The sequence below is a fragment of the Bombus impatiens genome, unplaced genomic scaffold, assembly GCF_000188095.3.
Source record: "Bombus impatiens unplaced genomic scaffold, BIMP_2.2 scf_0010, whole genome shotgun sequence".
In the NCBI taxonomy this organism is placed as follows: Eukaryota; Metazoa; Arthropoda; class Insecta; order Hymenoptera; family Apidae; genus Bombus; species Bombus impatiens.
The window spans coordinates 896,681-924,431 of NT_176429.1; the positions used below are offsets into that span (position 1 = coordinate 896,681).

Consider the following 27,751-nt stretch of genomic DNA (forward strand, 5'->3'; position numbering starts at 1 on the left):
TTCATCGATGCCAAAAGAGTTCTTCGAACAAAACGCTTGAAACACCTCTCAACTATAAAATTCACTTACACAAATTTTTACAAACGAGATACTAGATACCGTCTCTTTTAAATAGAAACAATATTTCGAAATCTTCGGAACAAAACCAGAATAATCAAATATGATTCTCCCGTAAACTCCTCTAGTCGCCCTGAACGTACCGAATTACGTCGCATCTTTTCGATCGTTGTTGAGAGACGACGTAAGTCGTATAACGAGTCACGGAATAGACGGAAATACGACGGGAGAATAAAGAAGATAGCGAAACGGTGTAATTTATGTGCTGAGCCGTGTAAATTTACGAGGCTGCCGACCGGTGGCTTCGCGAAATCTTAAAGCAACGTAAGCCGTGGGGATTATTTCGCTCATTTCCACGCGCCGGATCTCTGTCCTTCTGTGTTTACACGTCGTAATACGTTGTTACGTTATCGTTTCGGCGACGTTGGCGAACGAGGGTTAGACAGAAGGTGCGACCAGCCGGAAAAGGAGTTACGCGTGCAAACCGGGTTTATTTTGCTGATCGCACGTCGAATGGTACTCTCGTACTAATTTCCACTGCTACGTAGAACTCGTCAATTCCGAGAAACGTGTACTATATACGTTGATGAATGCGTGGAGAACGAGAGATGCCCGGGGGATAACGATGGAAGGATGAATGGATCTACCGCAGGAAACGATGTGTATTTGAGGTTTGCGCAAGCGTGTACGATGATTTATCGAGCGTGCTGGATCATTTTGGATTAATTCGAATGTCATATACATACGTCAGCAGCTTATGGATGATGTGTTAGTTTTTTAGATACCGGAGTTTATTTATCCGTGTAATTCGATCGTGCGCACGAAAGATCTTTCTGTGTCTCTTCTTCTGTGTCTCTAATGCTGTATTATATCAAATTGTATTGGGAATCATATGCACCAGGAAAGTGAATAAGCGAAATTCTAACGTTTACATACCTACGATATTGAAAAGCAGAATTCAATACTGTAGGACTTTTTTATTTCTTTAAAATGAATTAAACAGGAAACGATGGTTATTGAATTAAATACAGTAATGTGCTATGACTAAGACAACTGAATAGTTAATTTACAACTCTCGTCACAATGTCTCCAACGCTTTCTTTCACGCGGACCACCCTCCTCGACAACGCTGACAACACTCTCTGACAACGCTGGCCATACTTTGACTTCCCAACTCACGACTGCCTGTTAATTCGTCTTTTTCCCTTAAGCATCCCTTTGTCTTTTCTCATAGCCTCGCCATGTACGCGTTCTACGCGGCCATGGCCACGTAGACCTTTTTTTCCGCGTAATTATTCGACCGAAGGACCGACGATACACTGATGGACCGCTCGGTCCATTGAAGTTTCCAGACTCTTTTAGCTTCTCCGCACTTAGGCTTTCTCGCAACATTGTTTATTTCTTGAACAATCTTTTTTTTATTATTATTATTTATTTTGTACTTTACAATTTGTCCAGCTGGACATTTGGTAAATTTCTCTAACTTTATTGCTAAATAACACGTGGATGGCTACCCCCAGCGGGATACCATCCTCGAGTTTGACTATTTTATTTCTTTAGTGAGGTCAGTGGGGTGTTTTCTTTTTAGTCTTCTTTCTATGAGAGTTTTGCACGCTTCAGCAGCCACCTGGTTTGGATGTGTTGCCGTTCTTCACTTGTATTTTTCTGAGTATCTTAAACAATCTGTCCACGATACTACAATACTGTAACACGTAACAAGGATCGAATACGCGATCTATACGATACAAACGAAGATCAGAAACTAGAGTGATTAAATTAATATTCGCCAGTTTGAAACGAAACGATCTATGCAAGTATCTGAAATTTGTTTGAAACTGTTGCGATTAAGTTTGACGTAGCGATATCGATTGAGAATTCAATTTTGCAACGTCCTAAAGGATTACATAACTTTCCTATGTGATTTCACTCGATAATCCGTAGCATCGTCATAAACGTACTGACGAACATCGATTAAGGCCAGAACCGAAGATTTTGCTGTCGTTATACAGCAAACACGTAGCAAGGGGGTGTATAAATGATCGAACGCGGGTTTAAGCAGAGGAATTAGCGTGTCGCCGAGAACCCTGGATAAATCACGAAGCGGCACAGCGCATGAATAGGAAATGACGCTCCTGCGTGTTTGAAATAACGAAGAAATATCGTACAAACAGCGCGATGACGTTTAATCTCTAAACGTTGGTACTAAAACAAACTTGGTAAAGAAAACCGCGTGAAAATAACGCCGCTCTCTGTTTAAATTTGTTTGAGAAAAATATTTGGAAAATTCTTGAAGGTAGAACAAGAGTGACGATAATGATAATGATGATATTCCTTCAGAAACTTCATAGTGTATAAATCTTGTTTAAAGATATTGTGATTTATACGAAAGTAAAAAAGTTCATCTTACTTAAAATATTATAGTCTATCCAGATATATAGAGATTAATATATATCTTATAAATTGCAACAAATCAGGAAAGCAATTTCTTTGAGAAAAATTTACTCTCTTTGGAAGCAAATATTTTTCGAAGATTCTCGAAGAACGAAGTACATAAAGTAGGGCTTCTTTGAACGCCTGATAGTTTTTTTTTTTTAGTATTTAATTCGTACTTTACAATTTATCCAACTGGACATTTGGTAAATCTTTCTAACTTAACCCCGAAAGTGTATCAACGTTCTTTAAAAAAAAAAAAAAAAAAAAAAAAAAAAAAAGGGGAAAAAAAAAAAATGAAAGAGTTAGTATTTTAGAAGTTTCAGGAATCGCTTTGTCGAGGAGTAAATATTTCGAAGTTTTTCGAAGAAAGGGGGAACTGAAAGACGAACTACTTTTACTCGATCTACTCCGAGAGATTGTTGGAAAATATTCGTAACTTTGTTTCCAGTTTAAAGTAACATTTTAAAGTATCTCTGGTAACACGTTGATTAACCAGAGAAAATTTCGAGTATACCAGGTCGAACGAATACGTCTGAAGGATCGCGCTGCATAATTTTCGCGTAATTACGACGGTTCACACTTGGAGTGTAACAAGATAAATTCTTAAATGCGGTTTCCTGGCTCACTGACCATTATTACGTTCTTTCACGAATGATAAGGCAAAATGAAATTCCTCGCTCTTCGTGATGCATCTTTATTCCGCTCTTTATGTTTTCTCTCTTTTCTTCCCTTCCTTTCTTCTTAACGATGCATGTAATCATGCGTGCTCCAATAGAGTCTTGTTTATCGATATAAATTATAATTTTGATATAACTTTTATAAATATCATGTTATTAATAGAACGAAACAGGAAGAAAGAATATAATTGAAAGATAGAACTTGGAAAGTTATTTTCCCCAAAAGTATATAATCCCAGATATTGCGAAATGTACTGCAGCCAGGATACTCGCGTACATATTTGCGTATTATATGCACTCTATGCAACATCAAATTTCTCGTAAATTTATAAGACTATAACTTATGCCACTTTATACGCCTCTACTGCTTTCCATTTGAAACAAATTCGATTAAATCGAGCAGACCTGACGAAACGCGTGCTCCGTCCTCGATTTCTCTACAGATACACCGATCTTCCATTGGGAACCGCGACAGCACGTTCTCCAAGGCGTGTGCACGGCGACTGGTCGCTATATTAGCGGCGTTCCAATATCCCTGTGGCGTGTGTATCTCGAAATTGGCGTAAACCACCGTAAGCGAGAGCGTCGCTGTAGCGATCGTGAACAACGCCTGTGACTCTTCCGTCTGAATCGGAAGCGGATATCGATCGAGCCATCGTGATTCGTGGCAGAACGGTATGTACAATCTCACGAGAATCGCGCAATAACGCGTTAATCGTACTCGTTAGAAACCACAAAATGCCGCGGCTGGAAAATAGGGGGCTGGCTATGGGATCAGAAACGGCGATAGAAAATAGTTGAACTAGTTGGAGCGCGCAGAAATACCTTTCCAACTGCTTCGTATAATGACGAAGGGATTATTAGGGTTAGCGTTGATTCTTTGGGATCGCGGCGGGAAATAATAGTTTGTGGGATTTGCATTAAACAGCGTTCGATAGCTAAGAGAAATGCGAATTGAAAAAGAATTAAAATGGTACGCTGAAATTAAAATAGGCATACGGTATACGTAATTCAATTTTGCAAGTACGCGACGAAAAGAAAGCTAATACTCGTCGTTTTCACTGGTTTCGTAATTTTAGCGACGATATTGCTATTTTACGTTAAAAACAAAAATAAAACAGAAGAGAAAACCAAGTATGGTTAATGCCAAGATGACTAAACAAAACCTCCTCCTCCTCCGTAAATCCTCTTATTCTTCAAAAAAAAAAAAAAAAAACCGTATCGCATAAATACCGCTGTCTCGTTAGACGCTTTGCTGGTCAAGCTCTCACACCAAGGTGTCCCACACGCGCGCCATACACGCTCGTTTACGTTTCCTTCCACCGTGACGTTCATAAATCGCTCGGGCTACACGATGTTAACCCGAAGCTTCTCGCGGGGGCAAATTGGATTAGCCGGCGGCCAGAAAAGTAAGCTATTATCAGCGTACGAAGGAAGACGATGAAAAAGAAAAAACAGGAGTCGGCGAAGAAAGGAGAAAGGAGAAAGCAGTTTACCTTGCCGCAACGACGCGTTAATTATTCACGGTCGGCGTCGTAAGGGTGATTAAGACCCGTTTCGCGCGACGAACTTCCGCCAGAACAAAAGCGGCCGAGTAATTAATGGACGCAAAACGCACGCGGAGGCGTCTTGACAAACCTGCGCAGGTCTTACGGAATGGAAATCACTCGAAATGCGGCACGGAACTCGCAAACGTGTGTAATTAATCGAAAAGTCCTCCCCTTATCAATATACTTTTGTTAATAATGTTTGTTTTCTACAATAATTGAGAGGTAGAACTGTTGAAAAACTCTACATCTTTTCTTTTTTGTATACCCGTGACCTGGAGATCGAATGTTACGAAGAGAATAGAATTTAGGTAAACAAAAATACAAAACAAGGACAGGTGCATATTATTGTGCCCTTGAATATAAATTTTGTTTTGGGTTATAAGGTCTAGAAACCAAAGAGTTATAAGTAGATTTCTATTGCTGTTTCTTGTAGCCTTCAGCTAGAGCTACACACCAAGGTTAACTTTTTGATAATGTCCTTAGCTGTAAATATAGTTGAAAAACTTTACACCTTTTCTTTCGTATATCCGTGACCTGGAGATCGAATGTTACGAAGAGAATAGAATTTAGTTAAACAAAAATACAAAACAAGGACAGGTGCATATTATTGTGCCCTTGAATATAAATTTTGTTTTGGGTTATAAGGTCTAGAAACCAAAGAGTTATAAGTAGATTTCTATTGCTGTTTCTTGTAGCCTTCAGCTAGAGCTACACACCAAGGTTAACTTTTTGATAATGTCCTTAGCTGTAAATATAGTTGAAAAACTTTACACCTTTTCTTTCGTATATCCGTGACCTGGAGATCGAATGTTACGAAGAGAATAGAATTTAGTTAAACAAAAATACAAAACAAGGACAGGTGCATATTATTGTGCCCTTGAATATAAATTTTGTTTTGGGTTATAAGGTCTAGAAACCAAAGAGTTATAAGTAGATTTCTATTGCTGTTTCTTGTAGCCTTCAGCTAGAGCTACACACCAAGGTTAACTTTTTGATAATGTCCTTTGCTGTAAATATAGTTGAAGAACTTTACACCTTTTCTTTTGTATATCCGTGACCCGGAGATCGAATGTTACGAGGAGAATAGAATTTAGTTAAACAAAAATACAAAACAAGGACAGGTGCATATTATTGTGCCCTTGAATATAAATTTTCTTTTGGGTTACGAGGTCTAGAAACCAAAGAGTTATAAGTAGATTTCTATTGCTGTTTCTTGTAGCCTTCAGCTAGAGCTACACACCAAGGTTAACTTTTTGATAATGTCCTTTGCTGTAAATATAGTTGAAGAACTTTACACCTTTTCTTTTGTATATCCGTGACCCGGAGATCGAATGTTACGAGGAGAATAGAATTTAGTTAAACAAAAATACAAAACAAGGACAGGTGCATATTATTGTGCCCTTGAATATAAATTTTGTTTTGGGTTATAAGGTCTAGAAACCAAAGAGTTATAAGTAGATTTCTATTGCTGTTTCTTGTAGCCTTCAGCTAGAGCTACACACCAAGGTTAACTTTTTGATAATGTCCTTTGCTATAAATATATGAACGTGATCTCTATCGTCCTTCCTATTGTATTGTAACACTGAAGATCTGGATCAGCATACACTATACCTGTACTTATACTTGTACCTATACTTATTTCAATATATTTTTCTATCACAAATTCATCCACTCGTTCCTCTATCAGTCAACCTCGACAAAAAACAATTCTTTATATCATATCCTCAAGAATATGAATTTGCATAAAAACCCACAGTATGCTTATTAGTTCCGCGATAATTTAAAGGAGTTCAGGCTTCGTCCGGTAATCCGAGATGCTTCTCTATTAATTATGGCCGAACCTGAGCACTTCTATCCGACTTCGCGATAATTAGGAGCTTCTGAACGATTGCTTAATAGTTTGGGAGTTTCTAAGATGACACGGTTTGTCGCAGGAGCTACGAAAGTATTGAAATAATTAGAGGCTGCTTTGGGTCTTTTCCTCGTCTGTTTTCTCGTGCGAAATAACGTTAACCCCAGTAAACTTAATTAGTAAACTATATTATATAGTAAAAGGTTATAAAAAGGCAACAACAACGCAGCTTCCGCTGGGAAATGGTTAAACATAATTTACAATTTGTTTAAATTCTAGTGAATTAGTGACTTAATAATATCAGTCTTAAATTAAATCGATAAAAATGGTAATATCGCTCATTCCGCTAGTAATTATAAATAAAAAATCAAGGAGATAAAATTACTTGACCCCACATAAAATCGTTAAAGTAAATCTAAATTAATCTTGATTCGTATCGATCGAATTATTCTCTCCCGATTTATCCTATCATTAGCATTAATTATTATCATGCAAATTAATTATCAGACAGAGTACGCTTCATTGTAGCGAAATATTTTTACAGTCTAACAGGAGATATTAGATGGAAAATTCCCTCTGATTCCTCCATCTCATAGAGTCTCTCGTCACGTTTCAAAAATTCTCTTCACCAACGGTCGTCATCTAGCGGGTCCCCAGCTATTTTCGCGACGAATTCATCCTTTATCCGGGAAATATGTGTCGCTCACCTAAGAGACAGGTAAAAAAACGCTCGAAAAGAAGTTGTCTCAACTCTATCTGTCGCAGAGAGAACAGATCTCGAAAAATAATCTGCCATTTCGTATATTACGGATCTTCTAAACGAGATGAAACTTAAAATAGAAAGAACCAATCCTGTGCAGAAGCGTTAGACAATATTATTCATTTAAACACATTCATCATGATGCCGTTTAATTCTAGATTTATTCTGAAAAGAGTTCGTTAATTAGGAAGTAGCGGTGTCGAATAATTAAATACGAGGTCTTCTCCAGGAGCTAACATTTTCCGCGATTAAAAATTCAAAACTGGTATTTCAAGTCGCTTGATAAAAATAATTTTCACACGGGCTAATGACAATAACTTCTCGGAATTATCTGAATATTTCTACGAAAATACGAAATTAACAAAAATTTCTCGTAACGATAAAGAATTAAAGATCCGTGTTTCATCAAATAAAACCTTGTTATCATTATGGAAGATACAAAGGCGACAAAAATTTCTCACCGAGCTGAAAAATAAAGAAATTGAATTTTCACGTTAACGGCAACGAATTTCCGGAATTTACTGCAAAATTTATTATTCAAACTCGGGGCATAAAAATCTGTTTCCTAAAGTTGTAGTACCACACTTTGAACAGCCGCAGGGACACGATATTAAACACAAAGTGGACACCTTAACTGCATCCCTTTCTCGTATGAAACGGCGTCGTAATTCAATTTTCGTAGAGCCAAGTACTCCGCGATCTCTGACGTTAAATTCTCGTACGCGACCTTCCATTTTCCATCGTTCTCGACACCGGCCAAATGGAACCAGAAATTCTGCCAGCTGGTTTTACGGGGGACATCAATGCGCGACACGCGATATTTACATTTCCAGCCCGCTTTAACGCACGTATCGTTAACTGAAAGCCGCGTATAAGGCTTTGTGTCGCCGTAGATCCGCTCGAGTACGCCGCGTTTCGCTTGAATTCATCTCGAGGAAGCCAATAGAAGACTCTTTTGCTTCCGTGGAATAAATGCGCCCGTTTACGAGAAACCAGCGTAATGGCCGTGTGTTATTTTCAGATTTTCTCCCGATTGTTCGCGTCTGCGCCGGTTTCTTTTTCAAAGGAATTTTCAAGTAAGGTGCATTGTTGTTTGTTTCTGAATCATCCGGGATAGGCATGAATGATGATAGAGGCAGGTTGCACAAAGTTCTTTCAATTTTCCAGAGTTTCCTTCAATCGCGGTTCTTGATAATAATTCGAATAGAAAATGGTAATAAACTTGTCGTCTAGGTATAATTATGGGTAATTCTAAATATCTGGTGATGCAGCTAATTCTAAATAAGACGAAAAATTCTGATTTATAAATCTTAAAGCAGAGGATTCTAATTTCAAAAACATTCAAGAAAATAAAATTCTTTTTAAACAGATTATAAAATACCAGTTGCTTATAATATCGACCAGAAGAATGGTAAATTTAAGAAAAAGAGGATTACAGTTTACAAAAGTCCGCAATTCAGAGATACTGTACATTTTTAATTCGGGAAGCTTGCATTCTTAAAAGAAGAAATTCTACGTTCAAAGACATCTTTCTAAACTAAGAGAAAATTTCGTGTAGTACGAGCGTAAAATCTCAGTTACTCTCGATAATGATCACGGAGAAACTTTCGACGTAAACAAGAAAATTCTACGAAAGAGAAATAAAACAAGAACGAAGATAATGGGACGTAAAATGAACAAATGATCGAGCATCTCTTTAATAAATCAGAAAACGCCAGCTCCACAAAACTCACGGCAGACTTTACCGCAACAAGATCCCCTCGAGCCACTTCTGAAATCTCGATAATCGCACGCAGCCTCTTGTGGCGTGTGCACACGCTCGATGCATTGACCGAGGTGCATCTATAATTAACGAAGCAGGATCATTTTCTTGCTCTGGTCGAGATGCATACGGTCGATGGGCTTGTTCGAGGGTTGCAGCGTCGCAAGAGGAAGCAAAGTCGAGGAATAATCGTACGATACGTCGCACTACTTTACGCTGGGAACTTGGTCGGCGAGATACATAAAAAGGGAAAGATATCTGGTTTTGTCTGGGCAAGTTTTCCGATGTTCGTGGAACCACGCGTCGCTTGAAAGAAACTCTCAACTTCGTCGTTGTTATTATTTTTAAATCGATACAGCAGCTAGAACGATCTGTTTCGAGATTCGAGAAATCGCGAGTGATTAATTTTAGATAGTTAGAGATCAGTGGCATCTAGAATTTAGAAGAAACCGACAAGCAAAAATCTATTTAATATTTGCAAATTTGAAAACCTACTTAAAATTATATTTAATGTTTCAATCTATCGTGAAATTCTCTATATTTGTTTTATATCAATGTGTATTATTTTCGCTTCTTGGTTGATGTTTACATGTGCAGATTGAATTAAGCATATGGTTCTAATCCCTCGAGGTTGATCTTTCTTCTTTCACTGCGAACGATCCATTCCATATAATATAATAACTATATCGTACGTATTAATATTATGTTCATTTTCAAATATTAATGTTCGCAATTAGTATCTATATGAAAGTTTTAGCACCTGTGTACCCTTTGAAAAATATTCCCTGCTTCAGTTCGAGAGTTGACATTCGTTCGAGGCTATCACACAGCCAGCCAACCATATTTTAATCACTGATATACCGAAGTTTCAAATCTCGTTAAAATATTTCTTCTATTCTGAAGTTATTTCACCCTTCCTCGAAGGTATTGCTCATTGATGTTAAAACTACCAGGATATTTTATTTTATCGCGCTGTAGCGTCCTCTTAAACACGTCCCTTTCATGTTATTATTTATCGTTTTGCTTTATTATCGATCGTTTTGAAATTACAAACTATCAACGAACCGATTAATACCTCGAATCTCACGAAAAAAATCCGTTGTCCTGAGAACAACAAATTCCAGAAAATAGATGTCTAATCGCAAGGGGCAGAGAAAGTTCCCTGGTTTTCGTAATGAACTCTTCGTGTTACTTTGAACGTTTCAACAAATATAGCGGCACTTTTTACTTTTAGTCCTTTTCTCTCGAAAAACACGAATCATCGCTTGAAAAATATATTTCCACGGATTTCTCCCTCCCCTGCCGCCCCCATTCACCATAAAAAAAGAAGATGAAAGAAAAGGAAACAAACATAGCGCGAAGTGGATCGCGAGAACGAACAAAAGCGACGAAAATATCACAGGCGATATCCGGAAATTTCGTCGGTTGTCCCGGGAAACGATCGACTCGGTATTCCGGAAAATTTTCACGACTGTCGGCCAAGGGATCGCCGTATTTCACGCTCGTTCCTTCGTCTTCCGGCCGGATTATCGGTTCTTATCCGTAAATGCGGGTTCACATGCTTCAAACTACATATTAAAGTTAATAACGCGAAAGTATACGTTCGCGAACCAAACTTCGAGGAATTTTATTTTCTCTTTTTTTTTCGAGGAATCGCTGTTCCTTGCATATTGACAAAAATTAACATTTCCTAGAAAAGTAGAGATTTTGATCTTGAATGTTATTTATGTTCGACCCAAGATCGTAAACTTCTACTTCTAAACTTTATATGGAAAAATTTCTTAAGATCGAGGGAAGTATCTTTTTAGCGGATGATAAGAAATATCTATCTTCCTATTATGGAAGTATCTGTTATGAAAATTACACGATAATGCCTATCATGGAAACATGTACATTAAACATACATTATAATACTTAATAATATGACGTTATAATGCTTGTTACTGGCGTATCACGTGTGTACAGGTATGTTTGCCTATTATAAAAATACCTATTACGAAAATTTATTCTGAAAACATCCATCTCCCCATTAATGTCTATAGTTTGGGAAAAATATGAAAGAATGGTTATCGATACGTTTAATTTCTCGTTTCAATTTTCTATACAAATTTTTCGTAAAACGTTCAAAATCCCTTCCGTTGTCTCTTATTGAATCAGGACTGAAATTTGGACATAAAACATCCGAGGACAGTAACAGAGTCAAGAACAGTGAAAATATTTAATGTTTGAGGAAGAGAGACTACGTATCGACCTATTTTTTAATTATTTTGCTTACTGGTTGAAGAACATTATCCTCTGAAAATTAACGACCCGAGTATTTAGCATTTAGGTCTGTTTTATTGAAAGCATAAATTAGCAAAAATTTGTTGTTTGACGTTGTAAGATTTACTTTATTTACATACGAAGAGGCTGATGTACTTCGAAGAGAGGTAACCATGAACGAAGTATGGAAATTCCCTTTGGGGAATGTAACTTTGTAAAATACGTGTATTTGCATGGAGATTAAAAGATAGAAATTTTATTGAAATACATGGAAAACCCTTTTCAAAGGGGAATCATGTCGTACCATTGCTTCGAGCCTGTAAAATAAAGACCTTGTGACAGAACATTATACGAGTTTCCTGGTGACACGGTACTACATATACAATAAAATAACTTTTTAAAAGATTGAAAATCTCAAAGCATGTAAGCTTTGAAATACACGCTTGTTAAAGGGAAAATTATTATGCGAGTTTCGGTTCTGTAAAAAACAGTGCTTCAAGTGAAATTGTAATCGCGATGCGACAAAGTTGATGAATAATATAAGATTAAGAACTTCGTGCAAGGAAACCATAGCAGTTTTCTAGAAGCATGTATATCATCAGATTAAATCGCTGTACCAAAAAAATTGAAAATTTATCACAGAATAAAGACATTTAGATGGACAAATTAGATGGAGGATCGATCGATAAATAAAATTTAATTGCTTTAGTATTTTGGGGTAAATATTTTCTGCTGAAAAGAACGCGCCGGTGATTATTTTTATCCGTTGTAATTAGGAGACAAAACTTTAATTTTCAATCAAAAACATTCAATTTAGGTTTTAATAACTTTCTCAGAGAAAAACTTTTGATCATTTTCTTCGACGTTCTCGGGCAGATGTTCATTTCCTTGAGGTATCTTCCGAACCTATTTTTAAAAAGCGAGACTTCTCTTTCTAAAAGAGAAAAATCAATTTTCAAAAATACTAAAATTACCATTTTGAGTAAAAACGTTTCCGCAAGTGTCAAGCAGGTACTCGTGTGAAAGGTAGAGATTACGGTGAAATTCACGGGACAATGTTGCTATAGGGACGTTAACGTTCTCTGGGAAATACATATTTTGCGTAAGTGGAGTATGCAAATCGTGTTTGAGAAACATCGTGGTCGGTGGTTTAAATACATACGCGTTCACGGTCGGCAAAGATCGGGAAACGACGTACATCTAGGAAAATTTCACAGCAGGGTGTTCACGATTTAAGTGCACGCTCGACGCTGAAACACGAACTACGTAGAACAGAATTTTGAATAGCGATCACCTAACTGTACAGAGATTAATGTTCGTGGAAAACAGAAATTTTGCCGGGGCGCAGAGGGAGTATGCAAATTTTGTTTGAGAAACACGATCGCGTTAAATCGATGCTTTGGAACGCGACTCGCCTCGTTGAAGATTCGATGTCACTCTTCCGGTATATTTCGATCGTTTAAGGTACAATGGTACACGCGAGTCTCTGAACACTTACGAATGTATATATTATGCGTGTTAAGCGAAAAGTTTGGAAATTTCATTAGCGTGTAACGAGCATCGTAATAAGACAGCAGCGTCGTGATTACATCGACAAAATTTGAAATCATATTGAAAATGTATACAGATATTACGATGATATATTTATTGCAGACGTATATTTAATGATAAACAAGAATAAGTTAAAATATTAGTATTACTGGAACACTTTAAAGCACAACGAACAAATAACCCAGCGTCTCCTAACAAATTAAGCACCGAAATCGCATTTCGTTCGTCACCGATCTCCGAGAGGCTACTTCCGGCACAGCCGGCATTCAAGCGCGTCTGGAGCTTATTCCGATAAGATTCTAATTAAGGAGACTTATCGTGGGTCGTCTGCGACCGTGGCTCCGTGTCGAATACCTGCGATTCCTCCCGTCTCTGCCTCCATCCGATTTCCTATTCCGTTGCAACCTTTGGAGCGTGCCTGACTTCCGGATAAGCGCAAGTTTTTCCAACGTGGAGGACGGAACGACTAGTTGGCAAGACGTATCGATCTCTTAACGGGACCGTTGACAGCGTGACTTACGCGGTACCATCGTGATTGGACTAGAGACGTCTCATCGTCGCTTGGATCGATCTGTTTCCGAGATGCGGACGACGAAATTGCCGCAGAGGATTCGCGTGACTTCGCACGCTCCATAGTGCGACAGGGGATTTATAGGCCCGAGACGTGGCACTGTTCTGTGACTAGTTTCCGCGAACTTAAAGATCCCCCGAGTATCTTGAAAGATTACGAAGGTTTCGATTCTCCGTGGATGAATTTCGAGCAAACGAGGTTACTGGAAGTTGAGCTCGTCCGTGGAATTGCTGGATGCCAGGTGGTCGATAGCTTTGGTAATTGCTGTGACATCTTCATTTTTCTACTCTTCTTGCGTATATACAGTAAATGTGAAAGACATTAGCACAGCATTGTATCTATTGCAGTATTCATATACTACAATAATCGAAGAGATTCATTCGCAAGAACTGAAAATCTTGGACACGAAATCTTCATAAGTTTGCGTGAAAACGAATCAATCGCGAGCAAGACCATCCCCTTCCATTCGCCATCGCCCTTCGAATCATTAAAGTCTTATCGAACAGGGTGGAAACGTACCTGGAATACTAATAAACTCGCAGACCCCTTCATAAAATCGATCCCTTCATAAAATTATACGATCCTCGTCGGAATTCGAACATTCGAACTGCACCGAGCATCTTCGTTGAAACGGAAGTCAGCGAGAGTGGTCCTTAGAAGCGGAAACGAGGCCAGATAAGAGAATATCAGTAGAAAACGTGGAACAGCAGCAGGTCCAAGGGTAAAAAATATTAAGGAATACAGTGGAACATTTTACTCTCGATACCTCCTAGTTTCCTCCCTATCTTGCGTCATTTTAGTCCGCCAATGCCGTTTTAACATTCCACAGACGACGTTTTCGCCTCGTGTCGAGGTAGCGAAACGCGAACTCTGCCGCTTTCTAAACAGGAATCCCTCTGTTGCATGGGATGGCGAATGTGTGTGCAAATCGACACGCAGGCTCGTCGACACACCTTTTCCGCTCTACGGTTGGGTATAAAGGGATGAACGCGTCCTAGTTATTCTCGAGGAATTTCATTTAAAAGTTTCGACGGCACATGCCCCGGCTGCGGGGCCCTTCTCCCTTCTTCTTTCAGTTCTTCTTTCACGTTTAGTATACGAACTGTTTTAGTACAGCTTTTCGTATGTTTCTCTTTTCTTCCTAGTTCTCTTTCTTTCTTTTACCCCTTTCTTTTCTTTGAGAATCATGTTCGTATTTGTTACTTTTTCTCTGATACGAGAATAATACTTAAAGTTGATGACGAAATGTCGTTCACAGATATTCGGGTATTTCTAATTTCGTTTATAGTAGGTTTCGTTTATGTACATAACCAATAATTAGACCGCGGATTTTTATGCATTCATAGGAAATTTAGAAATGGAAAAATAAAGAAAAATCTGCATTTACATAGCGTATGAAATATTTGAGTAAAAATCTCTGTGTATTTCTCTTTTCTTTCCCTTCCTGTTTCGGAAATTGCTATGAGTGGTTGGTATGTCCTTTGCAAGCTTTCATTTTTATATTTCAATGTTTGTTGCTTTAGTTTCGATTTTTGTTTCTCAATGATTTTTCGTTCATCTCTGTGTAAACTTGCAGTAGTTCTGTACAGTTGTTTTTACACTGTAGTTTCAATTTCTGTATTGTATTCTACGATTTTGCGTCCTTTTATACTCTTACATGTAGTTCTCGTATTCCCATTGCTTTCGTTGGTATTACGTTTAGTTTGCCTTATTTTGTTACATTTTTACATTTAATGTTCGACTCCTTTACGTATACAAGCTGCTAGGAGATCTTCTCATTCGTTCGTGCTTCTTTTTAAAGTAAGCTTTCTTGGTTCTTCATCTTCGTTGCACCTGTTCCTTTGCCTGATATTCACGACGATTTCAACGAAATACAACTACGATTCTAGCGATAAATAAGACTTCTCGCTGTAAAGTCTACGCCACTCTACAATCGTACACGTTTCAGGTAGAGTTGCTTTAACTTTTAAAAACATCAACCTGATTGTAATATAACAAGTAGAATTTTTCTTTTATTTCAACTAAACTTTCAATTTTGCGAAACGATCTGTTCATTCAATCGTGTTTGTATTGTAACTTCTTTGGAGTACCATTCATCGACGTAGCTTCTAATTAAGCATGTTTCGACGTCAACTTGATCTATTAGCTACACTGGAAACTTTGTATATCCGTTTCAAGCGTACAGTGGTATTTTATAGCTTTTACTTTGAACCATCTCCAACTCTACTCGTTACCTACGTTCGTTGTACCAATTTGGCGAATAATATACGACGAGTTTTAGAAAATTTTCTATTCTCCTCGTGAAAGAAATCTTTTAACGGAAGATTTTCCGAAAAGATTTTCTTTTCAATTTTGTAAGTGGGATACTGTAAAGCTTTTTCAGCTAAAAACGTGTAGCGTTTACTCGAATATTTCTTGCGTCGAATGTAAACGACAAATATTTCATAGATGTCTTTTAACGAAAGTAGAAATTGACAAAATTCGCCATATTGTATCGCAATTTAAATTATTAGAATTAGAGGATTAACATTATTGAATCGAAGCATTTCCAATCAGATAACACGTCGAAGCTGCCGGTGAAGATGGATTTCTTCCGATTTCCGGCCGCTCTTCGATTCGCTCTCTGTATCGAGATTACACGCAACTTTAAAAGCATTGCGATTAGTCGATCATCCCTCTCTGGGCATAAATCGATTTCAACGGCAACCCACGAAATCTTCGAGCGTGGAATTTTTGGCAGCCGAGGAATTTTCCAGGTGGCGAATATTGCCAGCGAGATTCCCGCGGCTTTGGTTTCGAAATCATGAAATCTGACGGCGAATCGGCGAATTAATAAATTAAATTGTATGATAACGCGCATCATGAAGGAATTCCACCGAGATACTTTTCTCTGTTCGTTGTCGAAAGGGATTTATTTATTTATTTATCGTGACAGAGATCGTTAGTCCGGCCCCGTTTTATAAACCGGCGACTTGATTTTCATTTTGTCGCTCGCTTGTTAACTTCGTTGCCATTTATAAAGAGTATAATGCTCGAAAGTTGGCCAGGAAGAGGGAGAAACGATGATCGATCGGTAAACGCGGTTTTAAAGCAGAACTCGTGCGCTCTTACTTTCTCTTACTCGTTGTATGTGATGGATTTGTTCAATTAGAAGGGTTGTTGTCGTCTATTTCTGTGTCGTTTTTCGACAAAATAGTACCAAACTGCATTAAAATTAAAACGTGACTTCTTGTTTTCGCGAGAATATTTTCATTAGGAAGTTTGTGAATATTCAAATTGTTTTAACGCTTTGGGGATTAATCTATAATCCCTTATTTATTATTTAGCGAACCAGCGATGAATTTATTTTTAGCGTACTTGCTATGCAAGCAATAGGTGATGACGTATTTTACTTTTCATTTGTATATTTTTAATTCTTCATTCATATCGCATTTATTTTCTGAAGGATGCTAGAGATATTGAATTTTTAATATGTTGTTAATACAAATATATTTACTTTCCTTTATAATATTATCCACAACTATATTTATTTCATTGTGAAATCGATTTTCTTCTTCCTGAGTCGTATTTCTTATTTATATCGTCACTATAATTAGGATTATACGTATCGAATATTTTTGGAAAATTTCGAGAACGACAGACATAGAAACGATCGAGGAAGAACATTCACATTCCATATAGAATTGTATTATACTTACATTACAAAATTATGTGATGTACCTGTGTTATATAATTATACTATGATATTCTTTATTTTCTGTTTACAAAATTCTATCTTCCCTTTGTTCTTTCTCAAAAGAATATAAGATTATGAAAAATATTACAAGATTCCGTTCCAGGTAGGCGTTCCATTCCAATGAATCATACAATGAGAGCAATTGAGCCATACAGAAGACACGATAAACGTCATGCAGGGCAATGACTTGATTACAGGGAAGTCATTATGTATTCTGCTGATAATATCAAGATAATATCAAGATAATATCAAGTATTGCTAGAAAAAAACAGAGTTGATCATGACGATTCTACAATGGGAAATTGAACCCTAAATCTCTTTTTTTATTTGGAGGAATTTTACACTCAATTCTCGTTGAGAATTATAAGTAAATTTTTCTGTTTATTTATCGTGTGTTTGGTTCTTATTGAATGTAGTGCTTAAGTCTAAAGGGTAATGTCTTTTTAGCCTGCGGATCTGATTCGACGTGTCAAGTAATCGAGTAACTAGCGGGTTTTGGTGGTTGTTAACTCCTATGTTATATCTGTTACTGAATTTGCATATTTCTTCTTTGACTGTGGCTATCTTGAGGTCGCGATGTATCGTTTCGTTGGTAACATACCAAGGTGCATCTATCAAGGATCTTAGTTTTCGATTGGAATCGTTGAAAAATTTCTATGTTGAAATTACTTGCTCTTCCCCATAGTTGGATTTCATAGGTCCAAACAGGTTTTAATATTACCTTATATAGCATTATTTTACTCTGCACGCTTAAGTTGGAACGTCTGAGAACCCTAAATCGATATAAAATTGATCGTCTCCTCTCAAGTGTCAACGGTTCAATGAAGCACAGAGAATGCAGTACCAAGACGCGGTATAACGTAAACAAAATGTCGAAAGTGTCCCTCATGCATCACGCTGTCTGCACAATTGCGATTTCCATTGGTATCCTGGTTAGAGGTTAGCGAAGGGAAGAGAGGGATTTTCCTTGTTTCGAAGACCTCGAAAGCTGGGCTCCGCCTACGTCTGCTTCGAGCTTGTCTCCTCTCCGTTCTCTTTCCTAGATTCTCGCGTAATGCCGACGATAAATCCTGGGTCTCTCGCTTCTTGCCTAAGTGCTGGCGAAGCAACCAGTTTCCATCCTTAAATTGTGTCCCTCGAAACTATGTTAGGGGAGTCGTTGCGGAGGTTAATCGGTCAGAAAGATTCTCCGATCTTATATCGGAGAAGCTTGTTGACTGTATTCGATTCGACTTTTTCGTCCCGAGTTTCTTGCTCATCGCTATATTGGTCTGTAACACGGATTCCTTGAAATCGATTGATATCGATAGCATTTTATTTATTGTCTATCTTTAGTACGATAGAAAATTGAAGTTCGAGGAGAATTTTACACGCGAATAAAAATACGATACGATATACGTGTACAATATCTTATGTAAGTAGGAAAGATAAAAATAACAGGTTACATAAACGATATGTTATGAGAATGCTTACCAGACACGTTATTTTTGAATGGACTGCGGATTGTTATACGTGTATGGGAAATTTAAAGCTACGAAATACATAGAATGCATATAATTTGCAAAAATGTAGAAAACATCCAAAATACGGTATACTCGTTATAATATCTTGGTGAAATTCGGTTCAGTATTTTGAAAATAATATCTGCAGATTACCTACAACCATCGAGCTTCAACCACAGTACCTGATTATAGTATTCCGGAGCTAAATTCATCTAGAAATCTTATACACAAAAATCGCTTACGCGTGATCCAGTGAGAGCATTCGTAGTAAGCAATTCGGTCGATCCAAATGAAAATCTCTTGACCGATGTCTGTCTTGATGCGATTTGACCGTACCGAGTTTGAATCGAGCTTAATTCGGGAAACTCGAGCGTTCAATCAAAAACCGACCATCTACCGTATTGTTGGTGCGTCGCGTGTTAATTGGAGTACTCGCAAGAACGAGCGTGTGCGTGAAATCGATAGCCGGTGGTTGATTGCACGATCAAAAATTAAAGGTCCCGTACAGGTTTCGTGATCGCTCGATTTTCATCCAGCTGATTTATTCCTTTCCCTACAGCGAGCCACGACACGAAAATACGTATTCTCTGAATCCTCAGACGTTTATGAATAGTTGGTTGGCATAAACGCTTTGAACGTGCGCCACGTGTCCAGTTAGCCGGTTGGCACACTATAAAAAGCATAATGCAAGGGTTGAAATGAAACGCAGAGATCGTTCGTTGTACGCGAAGCAGCGTTTTTAAACGCGTTATTATTTATACGCTGTGTAAAATGGTAATCGCGAGGACGGAAACGTGCAACAGCGTCGCCTTTTTTCGTGCACGCAAACTCAGTTGGGAAAAAGAGACCAGACTCGGCTTAACGATTCTGTTTAATGGACCGTCTTGTGTAACGTATGGCGACATAGCGGTTAATGTTTTTATTTTCGCGCCACGCGGGATGCGACCGAGCCACAGGTATTCAACGTGAATTTTCAATTATAAAATAGATGGGTGCAAACAGAGGCTGAGCAAGTGGGAGCTTCGCCCCTTTCCGCGTTGTCGCGGGAATAATAAAAAAAAAAACGGGCGTGGATAAAAACGCGATGCAGTAAGTCGACCGTGCTTGACCCAGGCGATATATTCGATACACCTTACGAGCCAACAAATTTCCTGCTGGTCTGAAAAACGGGCAGAGTTTATTATTTTTCCATTATTATACGCTTTTTTATTTCTCTGTTAGGATGCATCGTTTGATCAAAAAGAGGAACTAGAGCTTGAAACTAGCAAATAAATGACTAGAATGAATTTTCAAACGTTTGTATATTAAAACACGTGGCTATATTTACTCGATTATTCGTCGATCAAGATACTTATTATTAGATTACCCAAAGACTCGATCACTCGTGGATCAAAGTGCTTTGATAATTTCATTTGCCAATATTCGTGTTTGAAGATATTCATGTCGTGTCGAAAAGTTTCTTTCGTTTCATAAGGCGCAAATAGACGAACAGCAATTTCCGTTTTATATTATTTTATTGAATTAGCTATGGTCCATTTCGTTATATTTCTATTATTACGTTCGCGTATAATTCAATAAACTAATATAAAAGAAACAACATTGTGCGTCTATTATTTCCTTGCAAAACGTAAGCAACTTTTTGGACAACCTAATAAGAAGCACGGTGTATATCCATCGGTTTGATGCCGCCACTTTGAAACATCCTGTACAGAACAAGAACACGTGGTGGTCAAAGGATGAGACAGAAGACAGAGTCCAGACACGGAAAAAGAACTTGCGAGCATTTTTCACGCTCGTGAAGCGAAGATGACCGCGAGAATACACCCACGCGGGAGCGGCTTGCGAGCCGAGGCGACGCCGGACGTCGACGGACGCCAGTTTGAAAAATAAAGACAAACGAAACGCGGTATTATGCGAGCGTTCCGCTCGGAATGATAATTTTTCAAAGAGTTTCTCGCGAGCCGCTGTCCTTTTTGGGTCGTCTTCGTTTTGCGATGGAGAAAGTGGAAAGAAAAAAGCGTGGCGTCGACAAGTGAAAGGTTCTCTCACACATGTCCACACGGCCGTGAACTCGCCTTCCTTTCCCTCTTCCTGTTCCCCTTCGTTTACCTTTTTCACGGCCTTTACACCCCCGAGCGCCCAGCCTTCTTCCACCTTTCTGTACTTTTTTCTTTCCACTTTCTACGGTCCTAACCTATTCCGCCTTTGTTTCGTTGGCTCTCGACTAGATCTTTCTGGGCCGATGAAGCATGATCGCGTTCACTGTTAAAGCGATAACGCGTAGTTCGAGGAAGGTACGAAGGAATAGGATGAATCGTCATACGAGAATGGAAGAAATTTACGTGGAGGCTTTTGGTGATTCGATAATTTTATGATAGATGGTTACTAAAAGGATAATATAATAAACGTACAACAATGATAAAACGAGCCGCAGAAAGTTACATACTTTTTTTTCCATTCACAAAGTTTCCGAATTTGATCGAAATTGCAGTTCGTCGTTGTTATAAAAATCGTACCGACGAACGATCCAATCATAGATTACTCTATTACAATACAATAATCGATTAATCGCACTATCAAATTTCTAGAATCTACATTTTACGCCGTTCCATTTACAGAATCCAATCGCCGATATCCGCAGTAATTAATCCGAAAGCGCGATGTGTACCGTGTCCAACGACAACACAAAGCATCCCATGTATCTTCCGCTGTATATTTCATCAGCGCTTAATAATTCTATTATCGCTAATATGCCAGCGGCACAACCTTCGTATCTCTATCGATAACCCATACGTAATTGATCGATCATAACCAGAAACAATTTCCAACACGTAACTCCTCTGCTTGCAGATTCGTTGTAAATCGACGATCAAGATGAAACAATTATCCTGGATCTTTCTTCAGCTGCTGTTTCTGACCTCGATGTTTCCTTCGAGCCTGTCAGCCTCGACGAGATCACGGGGCAAGAAGAAGGTCGCCAAAGAGACGAAAGAAGTGAACATCTGCGCGATCGAAGGCATACAGGCTCCTATGTACTGTTACTGCGATAACAATACCATTAGAAACGCCACGGAAGCCACTTGCGTCGTGTTGAGCCCGTTCAGCATTAACGATCCAACGTGGAATTACTTCACCTCGCAGATCTACTTACAGAAGCTAAAGTTCGTGGTTCGAACGCCAAACGGATTGGAATACATACCGGTTCAACTGCTGAGACAGCTGAAGAACTTGCAGAAGATCACGTTCCAAGATGCCAGCATCGAGGAGCTGAAGGAATCCGCGTTCTCGAACCTTCCTACGATCACAGAAATCGATTTGAGCACGAATTCCATTTCGACGCTGAGGACGCACGCGTTTGAGAACTTGAAGAATCTAACGGCGATCTTTTTGAACTCGAACCGGATCACCGAGATCAATAGGTAGGATCGTTCTTTATTTTGTTAAGCTCTGTTTTAAATTCCTTCTTTTTTTTAGAATTTTTTTAGAATGACGGTCATTGAGAAACAATTTTTATAGTTTTATATTTGAGAAAATATCTTTGATAAATGATCCAAGTTATCGTAGATAAATGGCTAGTAATTCGTAGTAATTCTTAGTAATTCGAGATCAGCTTTTTTTTATTCGAGAAAGCACCGACAATTAGACTACTTTATCTTGCAATTCATATCTTTACGAATACAACTGAAATAGTAGACACTAGACAAGCATCTGTTTCGCTTACAAAATATTACAAGAGATACTATACTTTGGATATTTTATATATTTTTGCATATCAGCGGCATTATTCTCTGCATTTTTCTATCTAAATCCCCTTTGAATCTTCCATAAATGCATAAGAATTCAGAGTCTACCGATAACCTATAGTACTCAAATATTACTTAATAAGAAATAATTTCAATAATTCCGGCTTAGACGATTATCAAAGTTCACATTGGCAAAAATATTTTTGTGATAAATAGTAAAAGTTACTATAATTGAAATAACTTTAATAATTCGAGGTTGCTCCGCTGTTAGTTAAACAGTTACCTGAATTGGTTAAACAAGAATCGCTGGTTGCAATTTACCACACATAAACGTCGTTCGATGATGTTCGAATATCCCCTTTCCTCACCCTTTGTAATTCCGGCTGATTCGTTCAATTACGCTCTATTACGGAGTCTGAGCTCGAGTAAAGTGAAAATGTCTTCCTCGAAGGGAGCGTTTTACGAGCCGACTGCATAAATTGTCGTGGAATTTCGCGATGCGCGGAGAATTCGCGTTTCGGAGAATCAGAGAACTCCTCTAGCAAATCGAATCGACTCCTCGCGTTAGAATGTCTCGAAATACGCAGTACGCGATGTGTTCGCTTCATTAATTGTCGATTAGGCCATTACTGACTACATATAACCTGTGATTAAATGTACATCATGTACATGATTAAATGTGCGTTCAGAAAGATTTAAGAATAATTTGATTAGTTATTCATTAGTAAAGTTATGAAACTTTATTTTCGAGAGATTCGTTAGGTGTTCGTTACTGGGTCGATCGAAATACTCCACTAGCCTGAGTTCTTGTCCTAAGGAATATTCTGTTCATCAATTTTTAATGTAATTTTCATCGTTACTTACGTCTTTCATATATGCGACAATTTATTCATTCGTACAAAGTCTTTGCTTTATTTTTCAAATATTTTTATAGAGTATTCATAATCTAATTATAATCTAATATTTTCTTTCTATCAAAATGCTTTACAAAGATGGAGCAAAGCGATACATGTACATCTGTAATAGTCTGTCTTTCCCGTGGTAATTGATGGGGTAAAAATGAGTAACCGAGCAAAATAGTTGATTGTCGTGAACGGATAGAAGATTGTGATAGTTTGTTGGATTAAATTATTATCTTGTTGATCCCTTGGGGGCTGTATGATAAAATGTTAAAGAATGATGGAAGCGACGAAGAATTATGAAGTATTTAATTCCACAACGATACATTAAAAGTGACAAAGAACGAGTCATTAAATATGTGTTTCGTCTTCTTTTACTTTTTGTTCGTTTAATTTATAGATAAATTTTATACGATATATTTTATAACATAGAACGCGTAATTCCACGCTAGAGGTATTTTCAGTGTCCATTAATTAAATACATTAAGTTATGAAAGATAATATAGCAGATATTAGCATAGATATTAGCAGGCAATATATTCTTTGATAAATTTGAACAAATTATACTAGGTATTATTTGAAATGATATAAATTGATAAAATAAAATACATGTGATTAGTTCATGAACAAAGCTTCAAATAGAATATTTATTAGAATATAGGAACACAATGTCTGACTAAACCTTGACCTGTGTCACTTACACGCTTCAGTCTTCTTCACTGCATTTTCTCTTGTTTGTGTGTAAGCACAAGATAAAAATTGTACTCGCGATACTCGTAGCTTTCGACTAAAGTTAAAGTTGTTTTTAATGAAATAACTTAATGACAAGTTAATAACAGAGATTAAGTCGAGCAATGTGTACTACGCGAATTGATCAATTACATTTACACGACAAAGTGAACAGAGTTTATAAAGTGCACCTGGCAATTAAGAGTTAATCGATAAAACACAGTTAACCGGTTAACCGGTTAACACAGCTCCATTCGTGTGTACCAGCCACATTAACGCGATCAGAGCAAACTTATCGAAGTCGTTAATAAACAATTGAATCAAACAATCCAAGTTTAGCTCGCCGATGAAATTAATGGAACGCAAATATGACTGATGTGAAAGCAAAACAAAATTCTGTTTGTACGTACCGGGTAATACGCTAGAAACAGATTCTACTCAAATCTACCAACCTAACTTTATTGTCAAAGTAATCGAATCTTTCGAACATATTTTACGATATAACAAATTACAGTAATTACTAGTTCAATTAATTAAATCGCTATATTCGAACAACCAACGACAATTTACGTGATACATCGTATGTGTGTGTGTGTGTGTACAGAACGTACTGTAATTGGAAAAAGTATGCTTTTTAATTACATTCTAAATAATTATTTGAATAAATGAAATTGTAATGTTTGGACAACCAACGACGATTTTCCATTTATCTGATAAAGTTTGCGCGTATACACGCTGTAATTAAACAAGCGTAGTCTTAATTCGATGTTCAAAGTCCATATATTGTCATACTTGTCGTACTTTCAAGATTCTGATTAAACGAATGAGAAATCTAGAAAGCGAACAACGTTGCCAGCATTCGTAACGGTATATGCATTATGATTTCCTATCTGGCGTGCAAAACGCGACTTGGGGTGCATACCGAACGCATTATCAGGCGTCGAAAGTTGCAACTGGCGGCTCGTTATCGACGAAAAGTCTGAGGGTGTCGCGCGCGTGATCGCGCGAGTACTCGCAATCTCTGCATCGCGCCGCGCCCTGTAACATCATAAATAATCGTTGACGCTCGATATGAATGCAGTCACGCGATAGAAACGCGGACAATAAGGCGGGGAATCTCGATCGCTCGACTTTCGTCTAAACGCGGTCGCTTAGGGTAAACGCGGATAGACGACAAAAGATTGCTCGATGGGGGAGTATCCTGCCTCTGTGTAGATTTCTCGAGAATATTCCGAAGGGTTGAAAGGTGCCGAAGCGGAGAATATGCGGGTTTAATTGATCGAAGGGTAGGATTAATCGTTGGAAGTGTTTCGAGAGTGTTTTAGAAGTACTTAGGTTGATTGATTTTTTATCTCGCGGCGAGTGACGTGTTTTAAATTGATTTCAGATTACTTTTCAGCCTTCTTAAGATTGGCCTGAGATAAATTAGTGATCGTATTTTTATATATAAAGGGGAGCGACAAATTTATGTAAATCTACTTGAATGTTATAGGCTGATGAAAAGCGTAGAAGTAAATAATCTGTACGTTTTAAATTTTCTCAGGATCGATGTGAGGCAAGATAGGAATTGGAAATTACTATGTGATTATATTTTTATTTTTGAAGGAACGACTGAAAAATTTCTACGATTTTACTGTATATTTATCGAGCGAATTTTGTAGAATGGAGACGTTTGACCCGTATCGAGTTGGTTCTATACGTAATAGTTTACGAGATGCTTAATAATGAGGATCGCGTTTTATGTGCCGATACACGAAGCATTCGTGACTTTACGGCTGCTTCAAGGAAAGATATGGACCGAATAGCTGTAGTAATAGATTTATATTCCTGTAGGAGCATTACGTATATTCTTTCTTTACGTTCAATATCACTCCCGTTAAAGATACAATTTATATATTTCTATAAAAAGCCTCGTAGTTCTTATTGACAAATATTTTAAAAATCGCGACGTGTCCGTACAAAATTTCAACGTGATTCACTTCTTTTATCTATCTATGAAACTTCGTAAGAACATACTTTATGATGTAAATAATGATGAACATACTTCATGATTCATATACCTTATTTATGAATAAATACAATCACTATTCTGAAGTCGTTATTTCAAGAAATAGATTATTCTTCCGTGTAATATTCTTTCTGAAACTTATAAGCTTTGAAAAATGCTTTCTGCTTTATTCTATCCAGTATCTGGAACAGTATTCGCTATTGTATCTCCTCTACCACTTGCCCTACTATTTTACAGAATTCTTTCTCCTGTTATTTCCCTTGGCACTTCTATCACATCGATTCTCCGAATTGCCATATAGTTAAAAATAAAAAATATTAAACATTGAAATATAAACATATCCAATTCCATTTTTTACTCTACGTAACACTACGTATTTACTGCGTTTAATCCAATGCGAATCACGCGTCATCTTTTTCCAAAAGTTCCGAGTTCCTCGCAAAAAGACAACTCGAAATCATTCGAACCGAACCACAGCAGCAACTTCAAAACACAACCGTCAAAAGTCAGCAACCTCATCCTTCTTGAAACAAAACAACTGCTCCTTAAGGAGCGCGTCCCTATCAACGTCGAAGCTCCGACATCGATTCGATACACCAAGTATGTCATTCGTGTTGCGCGGCGCCATTAACACGGTCATAAAGCATCCTCCTCGTGCAACTTTTTCCTGGAAACTCTGTCTCTTCCATCATTCTCGCAGCTCGTCTTGCCATCTTCGTTTAAGCCTAGCGATACGATGACTGCTTCATTCCAGTCCCAGTCAAAATGTTGAAATTACCCGTTCGGGTAATTTGCATAGAAACGAATTGATTATTTAGGACGTTTTGGATTGATTATTTTAGGAAGTTGTTAATTCTGCTCGTTCAATTTCCAGAGACACGTTCGTCAATCTACCATCGCTAAAGATACTCTCCCTGAACGGGAACAACATCAGCACGTTGCACGACAAGGCGTTCAAGCATCTGACTACTTTGGAAGAACTGCAGCTGGTCGACAATCAGATCAAAGTCATCACCGCGGATAGTTTCCACGGTTTGAGAAGTCTGCTGAAGCTCGACATGCGTAACAATTTGATCGCCATGATTGGCGATAGAACTTTCATCGAGATGCCCTCGTTAAGACAGCTGGACCTCGATCAGAATGAGATTGAGTATATTTCGGAGAAGGCGTTGGACGGAATGAGGAATTTGAAGAAGTTGAAGCTCAGTGAAAACAAGTTGGTCACCCTGGAACCGGATTTCCTGGCCGGTGCACCGGGAGTGTACGTGCTGGACTTGAGGGATAATTCGCTGAAGACCTTGACCTTCGATAATATCAAGCCAATCGTGACGAATTTATACAACAGCAGCAGCCAATTCTACCTGAGCGGTGAGTGACAGTTTCGTTCTACATTTTTAGAAAGTTGTCCGATTTTGACATTCCTGTTGATTCGTTGACTAAATATAAAGAATAGTGAACGACGTTTTAATAAACTATAAGTTTGGAATAATTTGCCCGACATCTACGAGCTCGAGCAATAATCCTGTAAAGCGTGTCAATTACATACTCGATTAGAAAACCGAAATTGCTGAACGTCACGAAGAAGGTATAAAAATTCTGAACTAGAATAATCCAGGATAGAAATTCCATAAAAATAACGAGAAGCGGAGATTACGGAAT

The 27,751-nt window shown here is 38.0% G+C and overlaps 1 protein-coding gene across 1 annotated transcript in view; it reads left to right on the forward strand.

The window, feature by feature from the left end:
• Positions 1 to 27,751, forward strand: part of LOC105680549 (connectin) — a 359,117-nt gene that overhangs the window by 200,112 nt on the left and 131,254 nt on the right. Inside the window, exons 5-6 of the mRNA XM_033321860.1 lie at positions 21,564 to 22,132; positions 26,967 to 27,460. Of these exons, the coding sequence (XP_033177751.1) occupies positions 21,588 to 22,132; positions 26,967 to 27,460 (1,039 nt within the window). The 5' untranslated portion in view covers positions 21,564 to 21,587. The remainder of the gene's footprint in view (positions 1 to 21,563; positions 22,133 to 26,966; positions 27,461 to 27,751) is intronic.